Below are 27,546 nucleotides of genomic sequence, written 5' to 3'. Positions count from 1 at the left end.
GCTACCATCCTTACAACATCCTTACAGCTTTTTGAGATACTTTGTGCTTGTTTATGGTGGTGTGAGTTTGAATTAGTTCTAAGAGGAAGTAATGAATAGCAGGCATGGAAGTAAGAGACTGACTTTATTTTGCATATATGTTTATTTGTGGGAGCATGAGGAGATGATGATTGTTAATTGCTAACCCTGTGATTCTTAATTATGAAACAGAGTTAAAATTGTTCATGTCACTGGTTTCCTTGTGTGGTTGACAGTGAGAATTACCAGAGAAGTTTTCAGTTACTTGGGGTTGGGAATGAGTATGAGTATACTTTTGTTATTTTACAAAATACTTATTTTTAGAAAGTTAATATAATCAGTGTGTATAAGATTAGACAGGTATAAAAGAGTATGAAGTAGGGGAAGAAAGAGAAAAAACCCAAAAGAACATGGAGTGGAAAATAAGCCTTCCTCTGTCTCCTAACCTCCAAAGTGCCCAGTTACTCTTCATGGGAGCAGCTGTTGCTAGCAGTTTCTCTGTACTCTCTCAGATTTCTGGGGATACATAATATACTTGCAAATAACCTATTGATCATTGCACAGATAGTACCCAGATATGCTCTTTCGTACCTTTTTTCATTGAAATAATATTCCTTGGAAGATTTGTTCATTTTTCTTCTATTGCTTGTCATAGAGCACTTTTTCCGAAGTTTAAAGGCTACTTGTATTTCCTGTTCTGTTTCCTCTGTTTGTGTCCTTTGCCTGCTTTCCTGTTAGGTTATTTATCTTTTTTATTAACAATTCATAGGTTCTTGGTATGCATTAACAAAATTAGCCCCCTTCACACACTTTTTTTTCTCCTTGTGATATATGGTATTTATATTTTCCCCAGTTGGTATTTGTATAAAAATAATTATTTTGCTGGTACATTCTTGATTTTTGTGCAGTTAAATTTACCAGTTTATTCATTCAATAAATATTTATTGAATGTCTCTTACATATTGGGCACTTGTTCACAGAGGCTGGCTGTATCACAGTGTAGGTCCTAGTTCTTAATCCAGAGAGCTTTTATTCTGGTGGAAGAGACAGTCAGAAACAGATGTACAAATAGACTTGTAGAGATCAATCTGTCAATCTGTAATCAGGGTTTTTTTTTTTTTTTTTAATTTTCTAGAGGCATGTCTTATTTATTTATTTATTATTTGTTTGTTTGTTTGGTTTATACATGCACTGGGTACAGTCAGAAGCGCGGGAGGGTGAGAGAATTCACCAGAGCCAGAGCGGGGAGCAGAGCAGGCAGAAGGACCGAAGTACACTGCTGAGGGGAGCAGCGGGCGGCAGGAGAGGTCTGCGCGCCATGTGGGACCCTCCTCCGGTGGCCAGGGAGCAACCGGGGATCGAACCGGCTGCAGAGGCTGCAGGCAGCTTCGCAACCCAGCGCTCAACCGCTGCGCCACCGGGGAGGCCCTGTAATCAGGGTTTTTTTTATTTGTTTTGTTTTGGTGGCTTCAGAGTTTTGTATTATAGTTCCAAGACCTTTTTCATTCCTAGATTCCATTCCTTGTCTCATGGTTCCTTGGAATATCATATGGTTCTTTTTCAGATTTAAAGTTTTGATCCATCTGGAATGTTAGGTATGAATCCAACTTAGTTTTTTCTAGGGGCTCTATTAATTAGGGTAAGACTGAGTGTAGTAACCAAGGGACCAAAACATGCTATGGTTTAAAGAACATAGAAGTTGATTTTCTCTCCTCCTGTCACCTCTACAGTGTGAGCAGATGAGGTCAGTGGAACAGCCATGTTCAGGAGTCATCAGGTTTGAGCTCCTTCTCTCCTGTCGCTCTGGTCATTATCCCTGTGGTTATCTGCATGGGGAGCGCTGGGTTGCGAACATATCTGGGCCTCCTTCGAGTACAGGGTGAAGGAGAGAATCCAAGTGATGGGAAGTTGCTTCTACTTCCATAGGTGAGGACTTAGTCATGTGGGAACAGCTAGTTGCCTGTGAGGGTGGGCAATGAACTCTGTGCTGCTCAACATGCACCAAGCAAAAGAGAAGAAGGGATTTTAGTGGGAAGTTAGTGGTCTCTGTTATATTGACTAGTCATTCCAATTTTATTGAAGCGTCCAACATTTCTCCTTTGATTTCTTTGGTATTATAAACTCCCATATCCTTTTTGGTGTGTTTTTGGGATATCCATTTCATTTCAGTTGATCTGTGCCTATGTGTATACCAGAATTACAGCATTTTTTTTTTTATTTATTTTTTATTTTTTTTTTGCTCATGGAGCTTTAATATGTTTAACTCTTTGGATAGGAATTGTTCTTTGCTTTTGATGTTTTAGTTTATAGGATTTTCATATTTGTGTGTGTGTTTTTTTAAAGAAATATATGAATTTTAAAATAATAATATCTAGCTGCCACTCCAGCTTGAGAAGAAAACCTGTTAATACTATTTGGATTGTGTTAAATGTTTAGATAAGCCTTGTTAGGGAGGGTTCACATGTATATGATAGTTTTTCTTATTTAATGATAATATTGCACAGTGTTGGGGAAATACTTGGATGTTATGATTTTTCTGTATCTTTTGACCCCTGAAACATATAACTGAAGTAGGGAGGGAGGAGAAACTTATCAAAACATATATTAATTTTAGTTTCATATTTGGGTTCTGATTATGACTAGGTAACTGATACTTATTTTTCTATTAAAAACTAATAAATTTGGACCTTGAAAAAAAAAGTTTTTCTGTTTAAGATTAAAAATAGTTGATAGTTTAGAAGTTTATCATAATACCTATTTGTCACACAAAACTGGGCAAGTTTTTGCATAACCACATGATACACAATAGTGTTACTTTAGTGTGTATGTCTATTAGTCACACCTTTTTTTAAACAACCCACCTTGTGCTTTTATCTTTTTCCTCTTTTTTATAAAATAGGACGGATACAAACAAAGCATGCAGAGCTTCTTTAGTAACTAGAAGGTGAATATTTATTGTGATCTCTACACAGCTGAGAGACAGACCTGCCACCTGAGAACCCCTTAGCCTGTTCCATACCTGGCACAGCCCCTCCCTCCCAAGTTAGCCACTTTGCTAACTGATTTAGGGCTTTATCATTTCTGTGTGCATTTCTAGCCACTATAGTTTAGCCTTGCACCTCTCTCTGTCTTTTAAGTCTCCTAAACCTCAGATTCCCCTCCAGTTGTTTCTTTTTGTCCTCTTGGTGTTGGAGGACATGGCCACTCCCCTTTCATTCCCCTAGTTACATTCACCTCCTCATGGTTTATTTCATTTCAACTTGTTCTTTTTCTGTTAGTGGGAAGTGGTATTTTGACACCAACTCTGGACACCCAAAATGCTCATTCCTCTTGGGTGGTCATTGTTACAGGCCTTTTTTAGTGGCCAGAGGAAAAATGCATAGATATTGCTTGATGAGTTCATACTAATATTTCGAATTCAAATTCAGTTTCTAAGGTTCTGACTAAACCTTTTCTGTATTATGTCTATCTCCATCATTCTACACAAAAAAATTCTGGTTCTCTGGGACAGTGAACCAGAATTAGAATATACCGCAGTTATTCGTTTGCTTTCCCCGTTATACACACAGGAGTCTCAGACCTGCCACAGCTCTAACGCTGTACCACTAGTTATGATAGCTGAAAAGCAATAATGACAATTTCTTTTGAGTATGCTGTTGCATTCTTCCCAGGATTTTTGCTCAGGGAGGGAGTGATTGGGGGATGCTCATATCTGTTGAAAATTGGGCAACTTTAAGCACTGATGAGCTTTTAGGTGATATTGGAAGAGGAATACTTTTAATTTTATTATTTAATTTTATTTATTAGTGGTTGTGTAGTTAAATTTAGAAAAAGTCCTCATCTGTTTGAGAATTTGTGAATGAAGTGATGTGACATCTGGGAGTCTCATTAAAATATCTCAGGAAGAAAATGGGCAGTATAGAGGAAATAAGATTGCTTATTTTTAAAACTAGATGGTAGGATGTTGCTTTTTTTTTTTTTTAAAAATTGATTTATTTATGCATACAAGAGCTGGGGTGTAGACCAGAGGTGCAGAGGGGTGAGATGATTCACCAGAGACAGAATGGGAAGCAGAATAGGCGGACTGACTGAAATACACTGCTGAGGGGAGCAGCGGGCGAGACAGGAAATGCCATGTGGGTAGTTCCCTGGCTGACCGGGAATTGAACTCGTGCTGCAGAGGCTGCAGATTGCTTTATAGTGCTCAGACTTTACCCCTTGCACCACCAGGGAGGCCCTGCTGCTTATTTTTGAAACTGAATGGGGTTTGTTATTTTCCCTTTTTGTTTCTATATAACTTGAAATATCTGTAATAAAAATTTTAAAACCACTTATAAACAGTGAAAAGACAAGAACATATTATAGAAGATGGTAGTGAGGAAGATAGTTATAAGGACGGTAAAGACAGGAAGGGGGGAAATAACTAAAGAACAGGTGTTTCCATTCTTAACTTGGTGGTTTGGACGTGGGCCAGTGACCCTGAAGAAGGCTGAGATGTGCTCCTTGAGAGAAACCAAGATCTCAGGGAGGAGTGGCAGAAGGGAAAGCTCCATCCAAGGAAACGGAGAAGAACCAATCCATGTAGGTAAAGACGCCAGAGGGAGCGTGACTCCTGAGTCCCAGCTGGGGACGAGCTCTGGAGAGAGGGGGCACTACCCTGCTGTGGCAGAGACCACTGGGACCCCACCCGGGACCTTCTCACCATCACTCCATTTGCTCAGAGCTTGTGGATTCTAAGCCTTATCTCAGGTCAGTCCAGTCAAAGTCTGAGGGTGAGGCTTACGAATCCCTGTTTTGAGGAAGCTCTAAGAATGTAGAATCTGAAGAAGGTAAGGTTTAAAAAGAGTTGGAATGAGTTGTTCCAGGGAACAACTGGAGCAGAACACCTCAGACTGAGGATTGGATGGAAAGGGAGGGTGTGGAGGAAGCTGGGGACACTATTCTTTCCAGAAAATTTTCTGATGAGGAGATAAGATAAGAGGGAAGACTTTGAGTTGAGGAGTAGCTGTTGTAGTTTTTGCATATAGTAATGTAAGAAAGATATTTGCCTATCAATGGGGAGAACAGGAATGACTATCAGTGCAAAATGATGAAGTAGTCTGGCCTAACCTGAGCTTTGGACCCTCATCACCAGAGGTGGTTTTGGGGGAAGAACTTGATTTTTGATAGTTCAAGGAGAGCTTGGTAATTGTCATCATGTGTAATATGCTCTTTTTATTTGTTAGCACTTTGAATTAAATATTGGAAGAGGAGAGGCACACAAGTCTTTTCAGTGCCTCTGTCTGAACCTTTTAGTTCCTCTTCATGTGGGGGTTTCTCTTTCTTGTTTTCCTTCAGGTGGCCTTCGCGTCTGTGCAGAACCTCCCAAAGGGGCTGCCTGGTCAGAGTGGTGTTTCTCGGATGATTGGAGGGGACTCCCCTATTTTCAGGATTTCACAATCACAGGCTTCAAAGGTTGTGGAGAGAGCATGAGGTGAGAACCCAGTTCTCTGCCTCAGGGTCTTGGTTCTGTTTTCTTTTAAATAATAGAGCAGATTCTTCATTTCTACCCTGTAGACTTTCTACCTTTGTGTCCTTGGGTGCATCATCCCTTTTCTTCCCACTTAGTAGAGTACATGTATTTTTACTTTGAACTTGGCATTGTTTTCCTATTTAGGTCAGTGAGTATTTTAGTTGGGTGGGTGGACTTTGAGGGACATAAGTTTTTGGGTTTCTCTCTACCTGGCTTGCTGAACCCCTCTCTCTGCCTCGTCCTCCCTCCTCCTCCTTGTTTTCTGTTGTGGTTCCTTCAATGCCAACCCTTTCAACTTGTGCGCTGAACCTGTGTACACGCCTCCCTTTCTTTCTCATGATCGTATTTATGCTTTTGATGGATATATTTAAATGAACAGCTGTGCGTTTGTTGAGTCATACCACAATTATCTGATTCTGCTGTAGCTGCTCGACTGGCAAAAGCATATTTCAGGCTAAGTTGTGAGAGAATTCCATTAATCACATTCTATTCGGGGGAGGGGAGAGAAGAAAGACCACTAAGAAAAGTCTTTTTAAATATTAATGTTAATTAGTTAGTGCATTATTTTAGAGTAGATTGATTTGGTTGCTACTTAAGGTGTCACCAGGAGAAACTTCATAAAGGCATAAATAACTGTAAAGGTTTAGTGATCATCAGCCTTGTAGGCAGAATTCCCTGGAATCATGGTCTACAGACACAGTAGCTGGTGCTAGTCTATTTAAATAGATAAAGGGTCTTTAAAAGAGTTCCTTCAGTGAAGACCAGTATTGTTGAGGCTACATTCTTTGAATTCATTGGCTAAGTATTTTGTGTTCAGCCTCCTGAACAGATAACTATGATACGGAAGATGTTGCAAATTTCTCTTTCTTCAAATGCATTAATTGTTCATTGTAACCTCTGATTGAGTCTTTGGCTTCCATCAGCCAGACCTATTTTTCTCTTGACGCTTCCTCAGGGTTCTTTCTGAAGGTTATTAATAGGCATGGAAGTATGGCTTTCTAAACAGCATCAGTAACTGTTAACAGACTTGGGAGTGGGGAGGCAAAATATACCTCAATTTCTGACTTGTTGGAGATATATTTTCAAGCTACAGAAGCTATCTCAGAGGTCACTGGGGATGGCTCTGCGTAGATCAGCTGGTGTCTGCAACTAGAGATCCAGGCAGTCCTTTCCAAATGGAATATTGTCCACCAGGGAGTTGTCTGGTATACCCGGAGTCTGCCAGCCGTCTTTTTGTTTGGCTGCTTCTCTTGGATGACACCCTTGAAAACTGAAATCCAAGTTACAAATGATATCTTTTAATTTATCTCAAATTCCCAGTTGCTACTATATTAAATGGAGGACATGGAGCACCCCCACACCCCAAGTTACTTCCTTGCCAGGCTATAAAGTTCCTTAAGCTTCACCTTTCTCTCTCTGCCTGAATCAAAGTGTCGCATAGACTAAGAAGTTAAAATTAATGTGTATGAATTTATACTGAGTGCCCAGTATGCGCCGTGTATAGTGATGTACCCACAGTCTTACTCTCATGCTGCTGGTATTGTGGTGTGTGGAACAAGGAGGAGAAATAGATGGGGAAACAACAATAGTCAAACTAATGAATGACAACTTTCACACGGTGTTAAATATTATGAAGATAACATGGTAGGGGAATACAGCGCAGGGGTGAGGACGAGAAGGTCTGAGGCAAGAATGGGATTCAGTGTGAGGGTGGAGTGGATGGGGAGAAAGACTGTCAGACTCGTGTATAAAGGGGGGTTTTTCTCACTTCCACAAAATTGTAATTCTGAGAGAGGGTGAGACGTATACCTCCTCCTCGGTGCTGATATCCTTGTCATTTTATTCAGAATCTCCCCCTGCCCTTCACAAATTATGAGAGGTTAATCATGCTAGCCTTATAACTGGGACAGTTGTGTCAGATGGTAGAGACTCACCACACCACGGGTCAGGCAAAGGGACAACTATAGAAAGATCTGCCATCAGGTCAAAGGGGAAACTTCAGGCATAGTTTGAAGTGAGACAGAGGATCAGGACGGCATCTCTGGGGCTGGCCTTCCCAAAAGGACCAGACAGGTTTTTCTCAACATGTCCAGAGTAGGCTGCTTGCCTGCCTCCTTGATAGAGGAACAAAGGCCAGCCGAGGCTCCGTAAGCTTAGGGACTATTATTATTACTTTATGACTACAGTATTATTTTTGTCCAGTGAGGGCTGTGGAGGCTGAGGAGAAACCCCCTAGTTCTTCAAGCTTCCTTAATGGGACAAGCAATTACTGCTCCCTTTATGCCTTAGAAGAATGTATTTTATTCTCAGTGTAAGAATGAGATAACCCCCTCCTTGTCTATTATTTGAAGTCCTCCCCCTGACATCCCAGGCCCCCTAAATGCAGGATTAGTAACTTTGGTCTGCTCCATTATTTTTTAGAATCTACAGCTTTGTAAAATTTCCACATCTATGTTAGTAATTTTTGGCCTTTTCTTCTGATGTTTCTGATGTTAAGTTCTATGTCCGTCCCACCTCAGAAGAACCCAGATGCTATGTGGGAATTTTCCCCTGTGCCCCAGCACATCTCACTGAGGACTTTGGGAGCAAGTGGGTCTTTAAACTCTGTAGTATATATGAGGGTTTTTTTTGTTGTTTTGTTTGTTGTGTTTGGGTTTTTTTTTTTTTTTTTTTGCTTTTTTTGGGGGCGTGGTGGGTGGAGAGCCACAGAATCCTTCCTTCTCCTAGGTAAGAAACTTGTTTCAGTTCCAGTTTGTAAACTGGAGGGAGAGGAGTGAACTCTGAGCTGCCCAGAAAAATATCACAAAACAGCTGGGAGGTGATGGAGTTCTATCAGTTGAAACAAAGCAGGAGAGCCACGGCTATTTGATACAGAGGGAATGAAGTGGAACATGAAGGACAGTTTCCATGTAGTCAAGCGTGTCAAAATAAAACCTAGTCTTGAGAGACGAGGAAAGCATGTCGTAGGTGATCAAAATAGGAATCTCAAAAGTTGAGCTTAGTTATTGTCTGTATATCTGCTAGGGATGTAGCAAGGTCCATTTCATTTTGTATACAATTAAAGTAAATTTAGTGGGGCTTTTTGGGTTCTTACAGTAAAGTAAATTTACTGGGGCCTAACTTAAACCTTTCTACTTATTTTTATTCAATTAAACCTTATCTCCACCCCACCCCAATCTTCTTGTAGTTTATATTGTTCTTTTCCAAACAACATCTTGCTTGGGTCCAACTGTCACAGCTGGAACGTTTGTAATGTAACTCTTTCAGTCAAAACCCTTTCTTTGCTGAAGTAATCTGTAATTATTTCCTCTAACTACAGGATGAACTGATCCAGGGGCTGGGTTTCAGTTCTATAGGACTGTCCAAGAAGCTATTTGTATTCATCTATCGAGAAAGATCAAATTGCATGCTAATATTCTGAAAGTAACACCCCACCAGAAACCCTCCAGCAGCAGTGAAGTCTATATAAAACCAAGCCCTGGCAACTTGCACATTGCCAGTTCAGACAGAGTGTGGTGTTAAAAATATTTCACAGGTCATTTGTGAACCAGAGAAAAGACCCTGACTTAACTTATATGGTATGATGACTTTGGTTTAGCTTTTCTTTGCAGCTATAACTGACCGTCTGTGTCTCTTTTCAACCTTTCAAGGACCAAGTAGTTTGAAACAAGCTGCCCTTAGGTTGTCTCTCTCCTAGTGAGCATAGAAGAGACAACTGTTGTCACATGGCTGATTTTTGTCCCAGTTGGAGGTGGTTGTTGTAAGTATATCTTTGCTCAGTTTTATGTCTAGAATTTGTCTGACTGGGTCTAACCTCACCCCAATGTGACTTACACTAATTTGTGTTTTCATTTTGAGATGTGAGTTACAAGAAACTGAAAAGTGGGCATGGGAGTTGAAAGATAGAAACCTCCTGATGTACTATCAAGACAGCTTGTGTTTTGTTTTACATAAAAGTCTTTTTCAGGGCAGAGAGGAGGTGGGGAGATACCCAAACTCATGCGGTATATGATAACAATTTTGAGGTTAGAGAAATAGAAAGAGGACTCAGGTAACCATGAGGAAAGATTGTTTTCTAAGAGGAAAATCAAGATGGGTTGAGCTTGGATAAAATGTTAAGGATGACAAAAACAGATTATTAAATGATAATTGTGATCCCAACTCTGGTCAGATGGTTTTGGGTTTGATCTTGTGTTCTTAAGCAATTTTTTTATCTGTTAAGATGGAATTAATATGATTGTTTATTTTAGAGTGTTTGGGGAGAGATGGAATGAGATAATGCATATGATCCCAAGGCACTGTGCCTGGCTGGCACCACTGTTAGGGTGATAATGTTGTAAGAGTGACTGATAACTAAAAGAAAAGCAGAATTACTCTAACTCTTTCTGCTTTGCCTCTGCTTTTTATATGAATGAGAATAATTTTATTTTTTCTTATGGGAGGTATAGCACAGATAAAGAGAGAAAATAAAAAGGACTGTTGGAATAGCAGTGACAGCACTCACTAGGGTGGGTGAATAACTTCATGTGGATGGTGTAAAAATCATTCCAGATACAGAGGGTCACGTACAACCTGTTTTTCAAGATTTTTCCTATCTTGGAGATTGCTGAATTGAGTATCAAGAAAGTCCCTGTAGAATAATTAGGCACTAAGTACCTGTTCAACAAATGGACAGACCAAATGAATTTGGGCCACCAGGCCAGACAAACATTTTGTAGGATTTTCTGATGAAGAATCTTAAGGTTCATTGGCAACTTCCCTCATCCCCAATATGATGGATAACAAAATTGTGTGCTGTTCATTAGTCTTTGTTTAGTTTTTGCTCTTACAGTGGATTACCAACTAGATTACTTAATCTGTGCGTTCCAAAAGTGTATTATATATTCTTGATATCAAAATGCTTTGTGATTTTTTTGGGGTGGGGTGGGGACTAAGGTATTGCAGTCTATCTGTGACTTTATCCAGCTGTAAAATTGTGATGAGCAAAAGAAGTGCCAAGCTTGGTCTCAAGCCCACACATGTCAGAAATTGAGCTAAACACTAGCTCCTTCACTGACTATCAGTCTGATCTATAAATGGAATTTGAAAAGTACCCATGGGATTTGGAAAGCGGTTCCACTCTGCCCTGGTGATGTGCCTGTTTTTAGTAGAATGTCGTGGGAATGTTCTTCTAGGAGGATAGGTCTGAGACATTGAAGAGATGTATTGATTTCAAGAGGCTATCATAATTGAGAGGGGCGTGCTCTTACCCTTTTTCTGAATAGCTGTTTTCCTTGGTGTGAGGTACTAAGATCAGTTCTATAGGGGTAGAGGGTCTTATCCAAGAACTGAAAGGAGGTGTGTATACTGGAGGCAAAAATGAATACTCTGAGCCTTTCAGATAATATTCTGTGATCGCAGTATCTTCTGGTTTTTCAGTTAGAGATTTTGGCATATTGAGTACAGATTTGGTTGAACCTGAAGGAGATGAGCAGTTAAATACCTTCTTATCACAAATTTTTCTCATTTAAAAAAATATTTAGTGTGAACATAAAAGATAATTCCTACATTTAAAAAAATACACAAATTCCTTAATGTTCAAGAGGTTAATGAGATTTCTGAACCTGGGAATAGTAATATTTTTGTTAGGCATTGGGAAGATGCTCAGCCAAAATACCTGGTACCATCTTGTTAACTGGTTTAATTTGGTAGAGGGGCTGATCATTTAAGGAATAAGATAGTGGTTTAGAGTGTGGCCCAAAGTCCTTTTGAGTATCCAGGGCTTTCTCAGGCTTCTTCTAATGACTGATATATGTGAAACTGCATTTTAAATATTTGCTTACAACATACAAAAGCATACTTAGTGCAGTTGCTTTCTACTAATGCAAACATTAAAGAGATTTGCAAAAATACAAAACACTGCCACTTTTTCTATGCTTTTTTGAAAAAGAAGATATTTATATTTTTAATTTATAAAAATTAGGGTGTGTTTATTATTTTAAAAAGATATAATATTTAAGAAATTCTCCATTTTATTTCTAGAGTAAATATTGATAGGTATGGCCCATGTGGGCAAGCTCCTTAGATTGCTCATTAATGTTTAAGACAGTGAAAAAATTTGGAGATCAACAAGTTGAAAATCTCTAGATGGAAGCATCCCTGAACTGTTAAATTATTGCTCTTCTCTTTTTACTACCATATCCTCTTTTTTGCCAACCCACATCTGAAATTCATTCGCCCGAATACTAGACAGCAGAAGAGTTTAAAATTTACTTTTAGAGGCAATATTTTCTTTTAAGAAAATTTTAAAATTAGAAATAGATCCTTTGGACTTCAAGTTGGGGCTTTAGTATATTGATTTTCTTCATAATTAAAATATGACCAGGACATTTATTCTCTTTTCTAAATTTGTTTTTCCCCTTTCCTATTTTTTATAGCTCAATTAACTGGTCAAGAGACTCTCCAAATAATGGAAAAAAAAAAAGGACAACCAGTAATTGATGCTGATTTTATTTCCACAGATTTTTGGCATATTTTGAGCTATCTGTAAACAGTAGATAAGCTTGAAGGAATGAATTTGTAACTCCTTTCATTGTTGTTTTCTATTTATGAGTCTAAATTATTGTTTAAATTTTTCTTGCACAATAATCTGTTTAAAAGGTATTTTGAGGCTTGGGCTTTTAATGTTTTGGGATAGAAAAATATGCTAATGGATTTGTCTTTTGGACTTTTTAAACAGTGAAAAGATTTTTTTTTTTAAAGATTTATTTATTTATACAGGAACTGGGGTACAGGCCAGAGGGGCTGGAGGGTGAGAGAACTCACCAGAGACAGAACGGGGAGCAGAACAGGCAGACAGAGCAAAAACACTGCTGAGGTGAGCAGCAGGAGAGATAGGAGAGGTCTGCTGTGTCATGGGGGTATCTCCCTGGCCAACAGAGAATCAAACCCATGCTGCAGAGGCTGTGGACAGCTTCACAGTGCTGCGCTTAACCCGTTGCGCCACCTGGGAGGCCCAACAGTGAAAAGATTTTTAATTTTGAAGCTTATAGCTTGTTAACTGCTCACTGTTATTACAACCTGAAGTAAATTCTAGAGATACACATTAGAGAGATGATAAATGTCCTAATCCTGTCATTCCTTCATAGTATATACAGCAAATCCTCAATGTCCTTTTGTAGGTTCTAGAAAACTAATTTTTAAGTGAAGTGACATATAAGGAAAGTAGGTTCTCAATTAACTTATTTATATTGGGATTCTTTTATTCTCATCAACCTTATAACAAAACAGCATTCAACTAAATGACTATTTGGGGCCTGCTGTATATGTTTGTGTATTGGATGGGGGGCGCAGAGAGTTGCTAATTCTTTAGAATTTAAATTGAACTAGTTAGTTTAGGGAGAATTGGAATTTAGCGAACATTAAATATGCATCTACCTGGCTCTGGTATCAATAATGCAATAGGCCATAGATTTCACTGTTGTGGAGTTTACAGTCTAAAGAGGGAAACAAGTGTTCAAAAGCACACATAGGTGTTACTATGTAATTATTATGATAAGTGCTCTGAATGAAAATTAACAAAATGTCTTATGAAAGTGTAATGAGTGTATATGAGGGTTTAGGCAGGCTTCTAGAAGGAAGTGATATTTATTTATTTATTTTTTTTTTTTTAAATTTTTTTTTTTTAAAAGATTTATTTATTTATTTATACAAGCATTGGGTACAGTCAGAAGCGCGGGAGGGTGAGAGGATTCTCCAGAGCCAGAGCGGGGAGCAGAGCAGGCAGAAGGACCGAAGTACACTGCTGAGGGGAGCAGCGGGCGGCAGGAGAGGTCTGCGCGCCATGTGGGACCCTCCTCTGGTGGCCGGGGAGCAGCTGGGAATCGAACCGGCGCTGCAGAGGCTGCGGGCAGCTTCGCAACCCAGCGCTCAACCGCTGCGCCACCGGGGAGGCCCAGGAAGTGATATTTAAATTGAGTCTTGAAGAAGGCATAGGAATTTGCCAGATTGGGCTTAGAAAGAAGGATCCAATCACCAGAGCATTCCATATACAGAGTTCCCAAGACAGAGAGTAACTGGCTGGTTGGACTGCCTAGGAGAATGGGATGGTGACGGACCAGTAGTGAGAACTGAGACAAAGGACGTTGATGACATTGAGAGGTGAGCAGAGGGCTTACTGTTTGTACCTTACTGCGGTTCTGACGCTTGCCTACTTCTCTAGCATTCTTGGGGGTCTCTCCATTATGAAATCTGTTCAAACCTGGAGTTTTTTTCACTTCTCAAGTATATCTTAAGTTTTCAGGACATATGCTTGCCCGGACCACAGGGCTTTCATGAAGCTGGAAAATTTTGCCTTTGTCCTTAAATGTTCTCCTGTCCCCACTACAGGGTGTTCTCTTTCTCGCTTCCCCCTCTCGCTCCCCCCTCTCGCTCCCCCTTCTCGCTCCCCCCTCTCGCACCCCCCTCTCGCTCTCCCTCCCCCCTCCCTCCACACACTCACACATACTTTCTTACACTCCTTGGTGCTCACTCTCATCCTTTTTCTAGTACCACCTATTCATCTATCAGGTTTTTATTTAGATAAAACCTCCTCATGGAAGCTTTCCTACCCTCTAGAAAATCTCAAGTTGGTTTGTTAGCATTTTTATTTAATCTAAATCTTTCTAACTCACTCAGTTTTCAATGCTACAGTTTTTTTTTTTTTGATGATTGTTTGTCACTATAGACAGATCTTGTAAGAACCAAAATTGTGTATCTTTATCTTTCTAATATTTAGTACATAGGATGCTCTCAAAGGGTGTTGAATGAATGAATGAATGAATGAGGTACTTGGAATTAAAAGATAAGACTTAAGATAGCCCAGTGGTTTTCAAAGACTTTTCATGACATATTCCATTCTTAAAAAGTTTTTTGAGCATGCAACCTCAATAAATGTGCTGGTCATACATTTTCTATAAAATAGAAAATATGTATTATAAAAGATATATATATATATATAATAGAAATTTTAAAAGGTTTAAGGATGAAATATTTAAGGTATTGCTAATGGTGGTGACGGTGTACTAGCCCAAGGCACTCAGATATTGTTTATGATAGTAAGTGTAAATCTGTTTTTTTCAAATATTTTTAAAGTTTTGAACTTCAGGAGCCTGTTTCACGTTACATTAAGCTGAATGTTTATAGCTGTTCGCTAGTAAAGTCGTTAATGAAGAACCACTCAGAATAGAGGTAACAGTGCCACCATTTTCCTATTTTCTGGTGCCTTCATTAATGACATATTCAACCTGTAATTTCTTTAATGGTTTTCGAACACTTGGAGAACACTCATTTCATTATAACTAGCCAATGCAACCTGCATTTCCACTTAAACGGATCTTCAAAACTAGTATGTGACTGCACTCACCAGCAAACTATGTCTACCCTTTCCTCTTATGTAACTCCCACTCTTTCTGAAAGATACTTTTTGTACTAGAATGTCATAGGGATTTAAGACAGACCAAATAAAGATTTAATTTTTTTACTGCACTGGTGGAATAAACCATTTAAAAAAAAAATTCATGCATACAAGAGCTGGGGTAGAGGCCAGATGTGCGGGAGGGTGAGAGGATTCACCAGAGATAGAACAGGGAGCAGAACAGGCGGACTGATGGAAATACACTGCTGAGGGGAGCAGCGGGCAAGACAGGAGAGGTCTGCCGTGCCATTTGGATATCTCCCCGGCTGGCCGGGACTGAACCTGCACTGCAGAGGCTGCAGACAGCTTCACAGCTCTGCGCTCAACCGTCTGCGCCACCAGGGAGGCTCTAAACCATTTTTATACTACAAAAATTTCAATATTTTTAGCCCATACTTAAAAGAATTTTCTTGTGTGACCCCTATTAGACATAATTGGGGTTCTGGAGACTGACGTAGACAAATATTTGATTCTGAGACACGTTAGACCAGTGTTGGGGGGTTGAGTTGCTGCAGATGGAGAGATGTTTCACCAAGTGTTTGCCTTTTGAGCTGGATCATATTGGGTAGAAGATGAGCGGAGGGAGGAAGAGCAAGGCATTTGAGTAAGAAAGAACCAACAGTGTGTTCATGTTGAAAGTCACAGAGATGAGATGGTGATGGAAGGAGTTAGTATCTGATTATCAGGGGCCTCAGGCCAAGATGAAGCATTTCTGTGTCACTAGTAAGGACTTGCTTTAGAAAAGATCTGTGTGAACATGGACATGATAATAACAATCATAACAGAAACAACATTAACAAAAGGTCTTGCTTATGTTCCAAAAGGGTAAATCTCATTTACCCCCCCACCCTTCCCATACCTTGCAATTAAAGAAAAGACAGTTTGAAATATAATTATGGACAAATTAAAATGAGAACTGTTAAGATAGGATTGGGGGATGTGGAAATAGACAGTCAGATCACCAATCAAATATTTGATTATAAGGAGATGAGTCAGAGGTGTCCCCTCCAAACAGCTCAGATAGCTAAAGGTTTTTGCTTTTTGTTTTCAAGTTGTAAGATAACACACTAACCTGTTCTTTAAAGAATTTGACCAACTCTCGTCTTATTTTACTACCAGAAAGTCACAAATAGTCAGAGGATTAATTTTTTTAAATGATTTATTATGTGAAGTATCAGTAGAGACAAACTCCATGATATTCTTAAACACTGGCAGGAATTATTCAGATGTAAAGGTTCTCTATTTACCTGATTTGTTCCTGCTTTGGTTGTGTTTTATCTGTTAAAGATTAATGTAAGGATGCATTGCTTTTCATAGAAGAAATATAATATGAGGGTTTCCCCCTTTTGGGTGATAGGGTATTGTAGGTTGCTCCAGCTCCAACCCTTTTAAGTGGTTGTAAGACTCAAATATAGTAATTTAATTTAAATTATTTAAGTCACTCATTAATATCATGCTAGAACAATCTATTCCTACTTCTCAGTTTTTTTATTTATTGACAATTTTGTGATTGATAGAATATAATAGAATTCAAACCTAAAATCATTTGGGCCATTTTTGTAGTTGAGAATTTATCAGGTCCTTATTGAGTTCTTTGAAAGAGGGTGGACTCAGAGAAAGTGGCCTTAGAGTAGCCACCATTGGGTGGTAAATTTGATGACCTTAAGAGGACTTGTTTAGCTCCATGGAAAGGGTATATGATAAATAAGCTAAGAAATTGAGCAACATAATTAAGAAATGAGTACTAAGAAATGAGCAACATAATTGAGGGAGATTTATAGGAAAGTCCTTGAATGACAGTTTGAAAATGGTGGTATGCTTAATTGAATGTCATCCTGAATATTATTTTTATTTTTTTGGTTTTACTTATATCACTTTTTTTTTTCTCCGTAGCTGTACCATGGTAGATGGAGTGATGATTCTCCCTGTGCTAATGATGATTGCTTTCCCTTCCCCAAGTATGGAAGGTAAGTGGCTTTTAGCTGTTTGGGGTAGGTTGAGTGTACTGTGTATTGTTATACTTATTGTAAGATTGTTCTTAATCCCTATCAGATATAAACCCCACTGCCTTTTAAGACTTTTTAAAAGCAGTTGTTGGTTTCACAGCTAAATTGAGAAGGCACAGAAATCCCCAATATACCTATTCCCTCACACATTCATAGCCTTCCTCATTATTGACATTCCCCAGCAGAATGGGGATCAATCTACTTATAATTGATCAATCTACATTGACACATCAGAATCACCTATTGCCAGTGGTTTACATTGAGATTTCCTCCTGGTATTGTAAATTCTGTTGGTTTGGACAGATATATAATAGGATGTATTTAACATAACATCATAGAATTTCACTGCCCAAAAAACTCCTTTGTTTTTTCTTCTTACCCTACCACCCACCCCAGGCCCAACCCCTAGCCATTAGTGATCTTTTTACAGTTTTCATAATTTTGGCATTTCTAGAATGTCATGTAGTTGGAATCATACAATATACAGACTTTTCTGTTTGAATTCTTTCACATATTGACAAGCTTTTAAGGTTCTTTCACATCTTTTAATGATTTGATAGCTCATTTCTTTCATTGCTGACTAATATCCCATTTTTTAGATGTACCACAGTATATCTATTCTACTATTGAAGAGAGTTTTGGTGCTTTCAAATTTTGGCAATTATGAATAAAGCTGCTGTAAACATCTGCCTGGAGGTTTTTTTGTAAACATGTTTTCAGCACCGAGAATTATGATTGCTGGATTATATGAAAGAGTATATTTAGGTTTTTAAGAAACAGCAAAAGTATATTCCACTGTGACTGTATTTTAGCATTCCCACCAACAATGAGAATTCTTTTGCTCTACATCTTTACCACCATGTGGTGTCGTCGTAATTCTGGATTTTGGCCATTTATATGTATGTGGTGGAATCTCATTGTTTCTACTTATGTTTCTCCGATAACATGGACATGGAGCATCTTCTTGTTACCATATTACCTTTTCTTTGGTGAGGTGTCTATAAATGTCTTTGACCCACTTTTTTTTTTTTTTTAAAGATTTATTTATTTATGCATACAAGAGCTGGGGTGTAGGCCAGAGGTACAGTGGGTGGGGGGTGAGAGGATTCACCAGAGATAGAAACAGAACAGGCGGATTGACTGAAATACACTGCTGAGTGGGGAGCATTGGGCAAGACAGGAGAGGTCTGCTGGGCTATGTGGGTAGCTCCCTGGCCGGAGATCAAACTCATGCTTCAGTGGCTGCAGATTGTTTCATAGTGCTGACACTTAACCCTTGTGCCACCAGGGAGACTCCCCTTGGCCCATTTTTTAATCAAGTTGTTTTCTTACTGTTGAGTTTTAAGAGTTCTTTGTATATTTTGGATGTGGGGAAATATATCAGATTTGTCTTTTTGCATATATTTTCTGCTGGTCTTTGACTTCTCATTTTCTTGACATTGCCTTGTACAGAGCAGACACTTTACTTCATTCCGGTATTTATGTATTTATTCACTAATGTAAAATACTTTTTAAAAATTTATTTTTAAAAATTATTTTTTACTCAGGTAATATTGGGGAACCTCCACCAGGTATTACCAGCAAAGTGTACCCACCAGCAACTTAACCATGTTCCATAACCATAGACCACTGTGCTTCCTTCCCTCTTTGTTTTTACCCCTCCAGCCCCCCAACCTCCTTGGTGCTTCAGTTCTGTAGTCCGCTTTCAAGAGTTCGTTTTTCAGCTCATCTTTATCTGTTAATTTTGTTGCTTTATATCCCACATATTCATGACACCATAGTGTATTTATCTTTCTTCTTCTGACTTACTTCCCTTAGCATTATCCTTTCAAGTTCCATCCATGTTGCAGCAAATGGCATGAGTTTATCTTATTTGATGGCCGAGTAATACTCTGTTGTGTATATATACCACATCTTTTTGATCCACTCATCTGTTCTGGGGCACTTAGGTTCTTTCCATAGTTTAGCTATTACTGCTGCAGTAACATGGGAGTGCAAGTTTCCTTTCTTTTTCAATTTTTTTGGAGAGAGGCCTAGGGTCGGATGGTAGATCTATTTTTAATATTTTGAGACACCTCCATACTGCTTTCCATAAGGGCTGGACCAGTTCACATTTCTACCAGTAGAGTAGGAGGATTCCCTTTTCTCAGCATTCTCACCAGTGCTTGTTGTTTCTGAGCTTTTCAATATGGGCCATTCTCACAGGTATGAGATGGTATCTTATTGTGGTCTTGATTTGCATTTCTCTAATAATAAGTGATTGTGAACATTTTTTCATGTACCTGCTGATCACTTTAATGTCAAATTTGGAGATGAGTCAGAGCAGGCACATTTTTAAAAAATTTAATTTTATGTATTTTTTAACTTCATTCTTCATTTTTGTGCAATGTATGTTTTCTCATCTCGGTTATAACTCCCATGAAATTGCCACCATCAATTCACTCAAGTACCATCCCCACAGTCCCTTGTGCTCTTCCCACCCATTTTGATCCTACTTCCTTCTCCCCACTCTCCCTGCAGAATGTATCTGGTTTTAGTTGCTTGTTGATTTTGATTTGTACTTGATTATAATTACTCCCCTCCCCCCCAATTCCTTATTTGGATCCTCTACATTCCTCCTATAAGTGAAACCATCTAGTATTTTTCTTTTTTCTCTTTCTGTATTATTTCACGAGCATGATCCCCTCCAGCTCCATCCATGTTGCTGTGAATGGCATGAGTTTATCTTTTCGATTGCTGAGTAATATTCCAGTGCATATATATACCACATCTTCTTGAACCAGTGATTTATTTTGGGCATTTGGGTTGTTTCCATAGCTTACCTATTGTAAAAAGTGCTAGAGCAGACACTTTTAATCTTAATGAAGTCCAGCTTATTAATTATTTCCTTCATGGATTGTATTTCTACAAAGTTAATGCCATGCCCAGGTCATTTAGGTTTTCTTACATATCATAAAATGAGAGCTTTATGGTTTTGTATTTTACATTGAGATATGTGACTCGGGTTGCCTTAATTTTTGTGATGGGTATAAGGTCTGTGACTAGATTAATTTATTTGAAAATGAACATCCCATTTTTATGAAAAATATTTGATAATGCCCCTGATTGTTTTGAAGTATAATTTTTATACATGCCACATTTTATCTATATAAAACAATTAAAGGACTAAATATAATTTACTACCTGAAATAGAGAAATAAAAATTCTGTAATTAATAAAACTGTTTAAGGAAATAAGTATATTTTAGCATAGTCAGTCATGAGTATGCCTGAGAATATAACAAAATAATATTAACACACGTTTGTAATCTTTTATGACTTTGAAAAACAAATTGTTACTAGTGTATTAGTGACTGAATAATCATAAGTGATTATTGTCTTCAGTGATTGAATTTTCTAAATTGGTGAGTGAATTTTTATAGAATCCCAACAAAAGAGAACAGTTACCCCTTGATTCATATAGTAGTTAAATTTTGGGAAAATTTAGTGCACATTTAGCAGTGTAAGGTGTACTTTGCATTTTTATGTATAACAGTATGGTATTAGGGTTGATTAATTATACAGAGATTTTTCCATGTAAATGAGTGCTCAGTGGGACGGTCAAAATTTGTGGGATGTAGGCTAAGTATTAGTTGTGTGGCATAACCAGGCATTGCAGGGCCTTTGGCATCTGGCTCTTATTCCTACTTGCTCACCCTTCTCTTCATTTGCAAAAAGCTATTTAGGGGTGGTACTGCCTCTGCTGTAGAATTCTAAAAGAGATAATCAAGAGCTAAAGAAAATAAGTTACCTGTAATTCCCTGTAAAGTACACCATGTATGTTAGTATATGTGTTTCTAGACATATAAAACATTAAACAAATGATTTTATTATGCATTGAGCAGTGCCTATTTTATTTTACAAGACATTTTTCATGAAGACTAGTGCTTATAAATGTGAATCTCACCTTCGTTGTGATCAGATAGGATAGGAAGAGTAAGGCCCCTGTTATAAACTCTCAGGGGCTAGAGTGATCTTATGTATATCAAGTTTCCAAGGAGGCATATAATGTAGCCAACACTGTGGAAAAGTCATTGCTTAATACACTAGAAATCTATTTTGTTCTATTTTTGGTTTATAATATTTGATCTGTTTTAAGCACTTTTCCATATTCATTGATATGATTATAGATCTACCTTGTTTTTAATAGCTAGTCATACACAGCCATTGAACACTTGAAATGTGGCTAATGTAAGTTGAGCTATGCTATTTAAGTGTAAAGTATGTACTGAATTTTGAAAATAATAAAAATGTGAATTTTACCCATTTCTTCTTACTACTGCATAAATTTAGAATTACATATCGTGTCTCACATTTAATTTCTATTGGATAGTGATGTCGTAAACCATTTTAGGTGTCTATTCTAGATTCTGTTCTCAGTAATGTTGGTAAAAACCTTCCAATATAACAATCATTTTAATTAGTGTCAAAAGAAATGGGATAAGAAGAATCTTGTATGGCAAGTTTAAAGGAATTGGAGGTGTTTTAGCCAGAGAAGAAACAGGGTACTAGATTGAAAGAAATAGACTGGAAAGATTTGATGAACCAACAGTTATTTAATCCTCAAGGGATATTTGATCATGTCTGGAGACATAACAGGCAAGTTTCTAGGATATTTCCAGTTCTTAATTGCTAAAAAATATAACTGTAAAAAAAAAAATCTAAATGTTGTGGAATAACATCCTCCAAATTCTATGCCCTTATGTGTAATATCAGTTGTGTATGGTGTAAGTACTTCCTTTGGATTTCATTTGGTATCAGAGGTGGACCTGTCTAGGATTTGGTAGGGAGGGGGGAAAATAAGAGTGAACAAGAAATTGAGGTAGAAATGTAGTATGAATAGAGGGGAGGTGGAGAAAAAATGGGAAGAAGTGAAGGGGAAAGGGCATTTGTGGAACATTATTAACAACCATGCTATTCTTGTTTTTTCCTGCTTTAAGCTCTTAAGCTTCTCAAAGAATCCAGCAAATGACCTCTTAATGCCACAGTGAAGATATGTAATGAAACAAGTTTGTCTGGCTGAAGTGGAAACAATCTCCACTAAAGTGTTGCTACTTAATATACCACCACCACTAGGATATTTACAAATATGGAAAAGAACACATCATCCTTTTAGTTACAGTGGCTTTTTAAAAAAATACAACATCCAGTGAGTGCTACAACCTAGGGAGTTCTAATCATAATAGTGGTTGCTTTCCTCCTGTCTTCTCTCCATGACTCAACTCCTTGTTAACTGTCAATAGCCTATTCTATGAAAAGACTCTTTGTTTTTGTGTATTTACTAGGAAGTATTTTTTTTAAAAACCACCAAGAACCCCTAATTGTATTACATTCTAATATATTCAACATTAGTCATAAAGCAAATGTTAATTATAAAATACTTAACCAAAAGAGGTAAATCATAGGGCAGGCAGACAACTAAAATCTTTATACTAACTCCATAGACTGTCTAGTGCAGAGCTTTAAACTGCCAAGTTTAAAAGGAAATAGACCCATGTTTGATGTTTGCAGAGCTACTTCAGTACCTTATTGTGCTTCAGTGACGTGAAATGACATTCTTGGGCCATAAATAAGAAAATTATACAGATTTGGTTTTAATATATTTTGTTGGGTATTGTACTCTTCTTGGTCCATTAAAAAATAATGTCCTTCTCTTTGTCTTCCAAATATTGGTTAGAAATAGTACTAACACTTAAAAGGACAGGTCCCAAACAGTGATTTTGGTAGTTTGCTAGTAAGAACGTACTTTGGAACACTTCTCATGTTCTATGGAGGTTAAAAAAAAAAAAAAGCAAATATATGTTTGGAAAATACTGCCTAATACATCTACCACTTTAGTGATTATAGGTAATTTCATCAAGTGGTTAATATCTGCCAAGCATTGGACTAACTTTTACATACATTATTTTCCCTAATCCTCACGATTACCCCTAATGAGACCTGTTTTGTTGGAGATGTACTTCTGAATCAGTTAGAGAATCAGTTAGACCTCTTAGTTACACAGCTAACATAGAGTGTGATACATATTGAGGAATGGCGTTAAGGGTTTTAATCATCATCAGTGCCCTTAGAATTTCACATTTTCTGTTAGCCTAAGTGAGTTGCATCCGCATTTACATTATGTCTGGGGCATGCTAGAATCCAGCTCAATCCAGCCTGATTGAGAGGCTGAGATGAGAGCAGTGATGCAGCCCCTTCACCTGGGTTTCTGTTTTTGTATCTCTTGTCTCTCATACCAGTATTCATTTACTGTGTTCATTATATATACAACTCTAGCTGCAGGAAGAGTTTTATTTGCTCTTACAGTGAAGAGCACTTGAGTCCTAATTACCCATATATCCTTCCTTTTCCTTCCCATTAATAAGACTAATCATGCTCTAATACTGCTCTTATGCCACTGGGAGAAGGCCATTTTTGTTCCAGAATCTCCGTGTTTGACTTTCCTTTCTCCTGTGCACATTTGTAGGTGTGTAGACCATAGTATTACACTTAAAATGTACTTCTACTTCAGAAATATTTCAAAGCCGAGGAACTCACATTTTACTGAATTTGTAAGCTATACTTTGATTTTATGTTAAAAACAGTGGACTTTCAAAAGTTTTGTTGCAAGAGATAGTGGCCTGTTCTGGAGAGGATTTACAGACCCTAAATTATTTTCTGGGTTGACTTGAGTGTTTCCAAAGCCATTATCACTCAGATTTTCCAGACCAATTACCCAATGGGTCAGGAGGGAAGGAAATGGATAACTTCAATGGACTTTTTGTTAGGGTCTACAAAGGTACCCCTTTTTGCCAGTGGGGAAAAAGAATAAGTCTTTCTTTGAATTTCTCATTATTGAGGATTCAGGAAGTTCTTAAAGGGGTGAATGAATGTAAGAGAAATGTCTCAGTATTAAATTTGTTGCTTTCATTTCTCATTACTATAATTCCCTCCTCTTGTACAGAATAAAATCTTTGTCATTGACTTAGATTTGGGGGGAGAGATGAGATATACTGAGCTATTTGCCACTAGGAGGATCTAAAATCTGATGAAGCTGCTCACTCTTAAAATACTTATCAAGTTTTCTTATCTAACAAAATGATGGCGTGCCGAAGGCGAGCTGTGACAAAGCTTCCCTTTAGCCTTTCCTTCTTGGGGCATGTTTGTTTTGCCTGTGGACTGCTAAACTAAAGCCACATCCAGCTTTTTAAAATTGAATATTATAAAATGTCAATATTCAGTACATTGATGTGAGAAAGCTACAGCAGTAGGTAGTATGTGGAACGAACTCTTAGAAATTCAAACAGAGTCAAGTATTGAACAGATGGGAAAACAACTCCAAGACCCAAGCTCATTAAATGACTTCCTTGTGATCAACCTTGAATAGGCAGTGCAATTGCTTCTAGGTTTCTTATAAAGATAAGTTTCTCAAGAGTGACAGGATGGTCACCATCTTCTCTTAATGGAAACACCAGTGAAGCAGGAGATTTGTAGGAATGTCACATGTGCAGTTCTCACTCTTGAAAAAAAATAACCACCAGGAAAAACAAAACACATTTAAAAATTAATTTGCAGCTCCCAAAATGCTGCTAACTGTCCTCCCAGTTTCCCTCTGTAGCCCAGTATGACCTCAGGCAGGCTTCCACAGATAATGATTATACGTAATAGTCATAATTACTCAGAACTCATGTAGATTCCAAGATAATGTAAGACCAGGGCGGGGTGGCTTTCAAACTTTTCACTGTGACTCAAACATTTTAGAATGGGATGGGTACACATCTGAAACAAAATTTTCATGAAATAGCAATTATTCTTACTGTGTTTAACATATGTGATTCTTCTCTTTTTTATTCTGTTCACTTTTATTTCACTTAACAAGAAAGAAACCTTGCCTTGAACCACTAAGCCAATTTCACTACTCACAAAGGGTCCATAACCCATAGTTTAGGAAAGACAATTCCTTTTACCTCCCAGAGTCCATTGCTGAGAAGTCCCTGCTGTGCTGAGGTAAAAGTTCTAACTACTAACCTAAGGTCTATAGGTATTTTTTTCCCCAAAAAAGCTGACCTGGAACCTTCTTCTTCTTCTTTTTTTCTTTTTTTTTTTTTTTTTTTTACAGCATTAGATAGTCCAACCTTCCTCTCTTTCTCCTCAAGCCGGTGATTTGACAGGAAGAGGGAAGTTTACATTTGCACCCTCTCAGCCTTGGTCACAACACTGGAACAGCTGCTGCCTGATTCTAATCAGCTGAATCTGAGCTCTGGGAGCAGGGTGTTTCCTAGATCCATGTAATGCTCCATCTAATTCCTTGTTATGGGTTAGAGCGAGCATGGACTTTCTGAGGATATCTGTATTTGGGAAGGAGAGAAGGAGTAGGAGGATAAATGAGAAATTCCTCTTGGGGAGGAGGTGGTGAAATTCCCCTTCAAAAAAAAAAACTCTGCCTGTATTTTTAATTCAAAAGGGGATGGCCTCTTCCCTTTTTTTTTTTTTTTTTTTTTCTGCATTTATTTTATCTTCTGAAATCAGGTACCTACACTAGTCCAGTTTGAATGAGAAAAATATCTAATTTATTCAGGCAAGTTGTAAATGACAGAATAGATGGGGAAAAATACCCACAGTTCAGCTTAGAATTTGACTCCTGTGACATATGATTTTGCAAATTCCCTGTAGAGTTACTTAGTCATGGTTTCTCTTTAACACCATGTCCTAGTTCATACACTTCACAGGATCGGTTTTGCAAAAAGTCGGTAATTTTTGGTAGTTACATGGCATTGCTAGTGATAGTCAAAGTGTATCTACTGAAGGGAAGGCAGTTGGCCATGTTTTGGAATCGGGCCTTTCTCAAGAGAGAGTCAAACACTGTTGTGAACCAGTGTTTTCCTTTGACCTTCTGCATTTGTTACTTCCATTACCTGGCCTGTTACTGTAGCAGCAAGATGCATAATTGGGTGGTTGTGAGGAGTCAACAAATACATGCAAAGTAAGCCCCGTAGCGTGAGAGGCTGTGACTTGGAGTTTGTCGTTTTATCTTCAGTATCTGAATGGCTGTAGCTGGTGTTCAATGAATATTTGACCAATGAATGAATAAATCATTATGGCTACAATAATGCCAATTATTGTAATAGAAAAAGTAATGTTGAGATGAAGGGACTGACTAGGCTGAGGAGATGAAAAGAGAGCACATGCTCTCAGAGACTATCCTGAGTTTGGGACAAGAGAGCCAGTAATACGAATCTCAAGGAGGGATTGGTAGAGGTCCTACTAACCCAGCCAAGCCTTGAACTGAGTTGTTTGTCATGTATCTTGAGGGCAGTGGCGCTACTTGAGAAGATTGTGTTTTGAAGGAGTTGTGTCGTGGGAGGGGATCATAAGGTATGGCAAGATTTAAGATAAAGGTAAACAGGGGAAAAAATGAGTCCTCTTGCAATGCTGGGGCAGACAGGCCCACGTGCTTTTCAAAGCCATCCCAACTACAGCAACTCAATGGTGGCAACACAACAAAACAAAAACAGAACCTCTGTTCAAAGAGCAGACCTTGATTACAGTCGTTCCCAAATAATACCAACAGTGGCAAACAACAAAAACCTAATAATAATCCCACTGCTGCTTTTATTATGAAAGCAGAAGCCTGAGCTGCTGACTTTTCTAGCAACTTTTGCAAGACATTTAAATCCCTCTTGCTGGCCCTTTGTTCCTGTGTTGCCATGGAGTGTCAATAAGCCCAGCTCAGAATAACCCAGGCAGTGAAATGAGAGGTACAGCTTGCTCACTGGCATGTTGGCTGGCCAGGTTACACTGTTTTCATTGCTCCCGTCTTGGGAGGAGCACTGGGCAGCCGGTTGCCCTGGCAGCTGTGAAAGGTGTATGTCTTTTGGCTGCCCCGCGTTTGAAATGGAACCAAAACTTGCCTGCCGATTGAGCATGTGCAGCTCCCGGGTGAGCTGATGGTAACTGAAAATAGCCCACTGAGCACCTGTCCCTCGTACACCAGCCCTGGCCAGCTGCCACTCTGGACAGTGTGGACTCACTTGGTGAATAGGTGAGGGGTTGAGAGGAGTTTAATGGTTCCTACGAGTATATGGGAAATTTTGGTGCTGCCATTAAAAAAGAAGAAAAAAATACAGCAGGCTTTCGTGAGCACTTGGCATTTGGCACATCACAGGTTAGTGGCCAGGGGTGGCTGCTGTATGTACAGTATCTGCTGGAGACTCCATGCAGCTTCCATACAGCGAGCACTCTACCAGGGGGTGGTCCAGTAAACCAAGCAGTGTAAGTTTTCTCTTGAAGGGAAAGGCTTTCCTTAAAAAAATAAATAAATAAAAAACACAACTCCTGGATGGTAGCCATCTATGGCTTATGCTGCCTCTGCTTTATAAAAGAAGGCATTGAGTTTAACTGTTTCGTCTAATTTTCTACCTGTTCTTTAATCTGCAATGATTGTCAGTAGATCACTTCTACAAGTTGTCTCTTTGCTAGACTGTTCTTCTCAGCAGTTCAAATGTGGGCACAGAATAGAATCGCAGCATGTTAGGAGCTGTCTGTTCCCCTTTGGGATGC

General features: G+C 38.5%; 1 protein-coding gene across 5 annotated transcripts in view; it reads left to right on the top strand.

Annotated features, from left to right (window-relative positions):
* The window catches only part of ACVR1 (activin A receptor type 1), a 131,587-nt gene that overhangs the window by 57,476 nt on the left and 46,565 nt on the right, over positions 1 to 27,546 (top strand). For 3 of the 5 annotated variants that reach the window (XM_037523367.2, XM_054699741.1, XM_037523368.2), the window contains one exon: positions 16,857 to 16,930. In XM_037523367.2, coding sequence (XP_037379264.1) covers positions 16,864 to 16,930 — 67 coding nt within the window. In that variant the 5' untranslated portion in view covers positions 16,857 to 16,863. Of the gene's footprint in view, positions 1 to 4,739; positions 5,492 to 8,837; positions 9,291 to 16,856; positions 16,931 to 27,546 lie in introns of those variants that run through there. The other 2 variants (XM_037523366.2, XM_037523365.2) reach the window with 2 other exon arrangements.

This window comes from Talpa occidentalis, unplaced genomic scaffold (genome assembly GCF_014898055.3).
Source record: "Talpa occidentalis isolate TD23 unplaced genomic scaffold, MPIMG_talOcc4v2.1 talOcc4.3, whole genome shotgun sequence".
Taxonomy (NCBI): domain Eukaryota; kingdom Metazoa; phylum Chordata; class Mammalia; order Eulipotyphla; family Talpidae; genus Talpa; species Talpa occidentalis.
The sequence above is the reverse complement of the archived record's forward strand: the minus strand, read 5'-3'. Positions and strand labels throughout refer to the sequence as shown.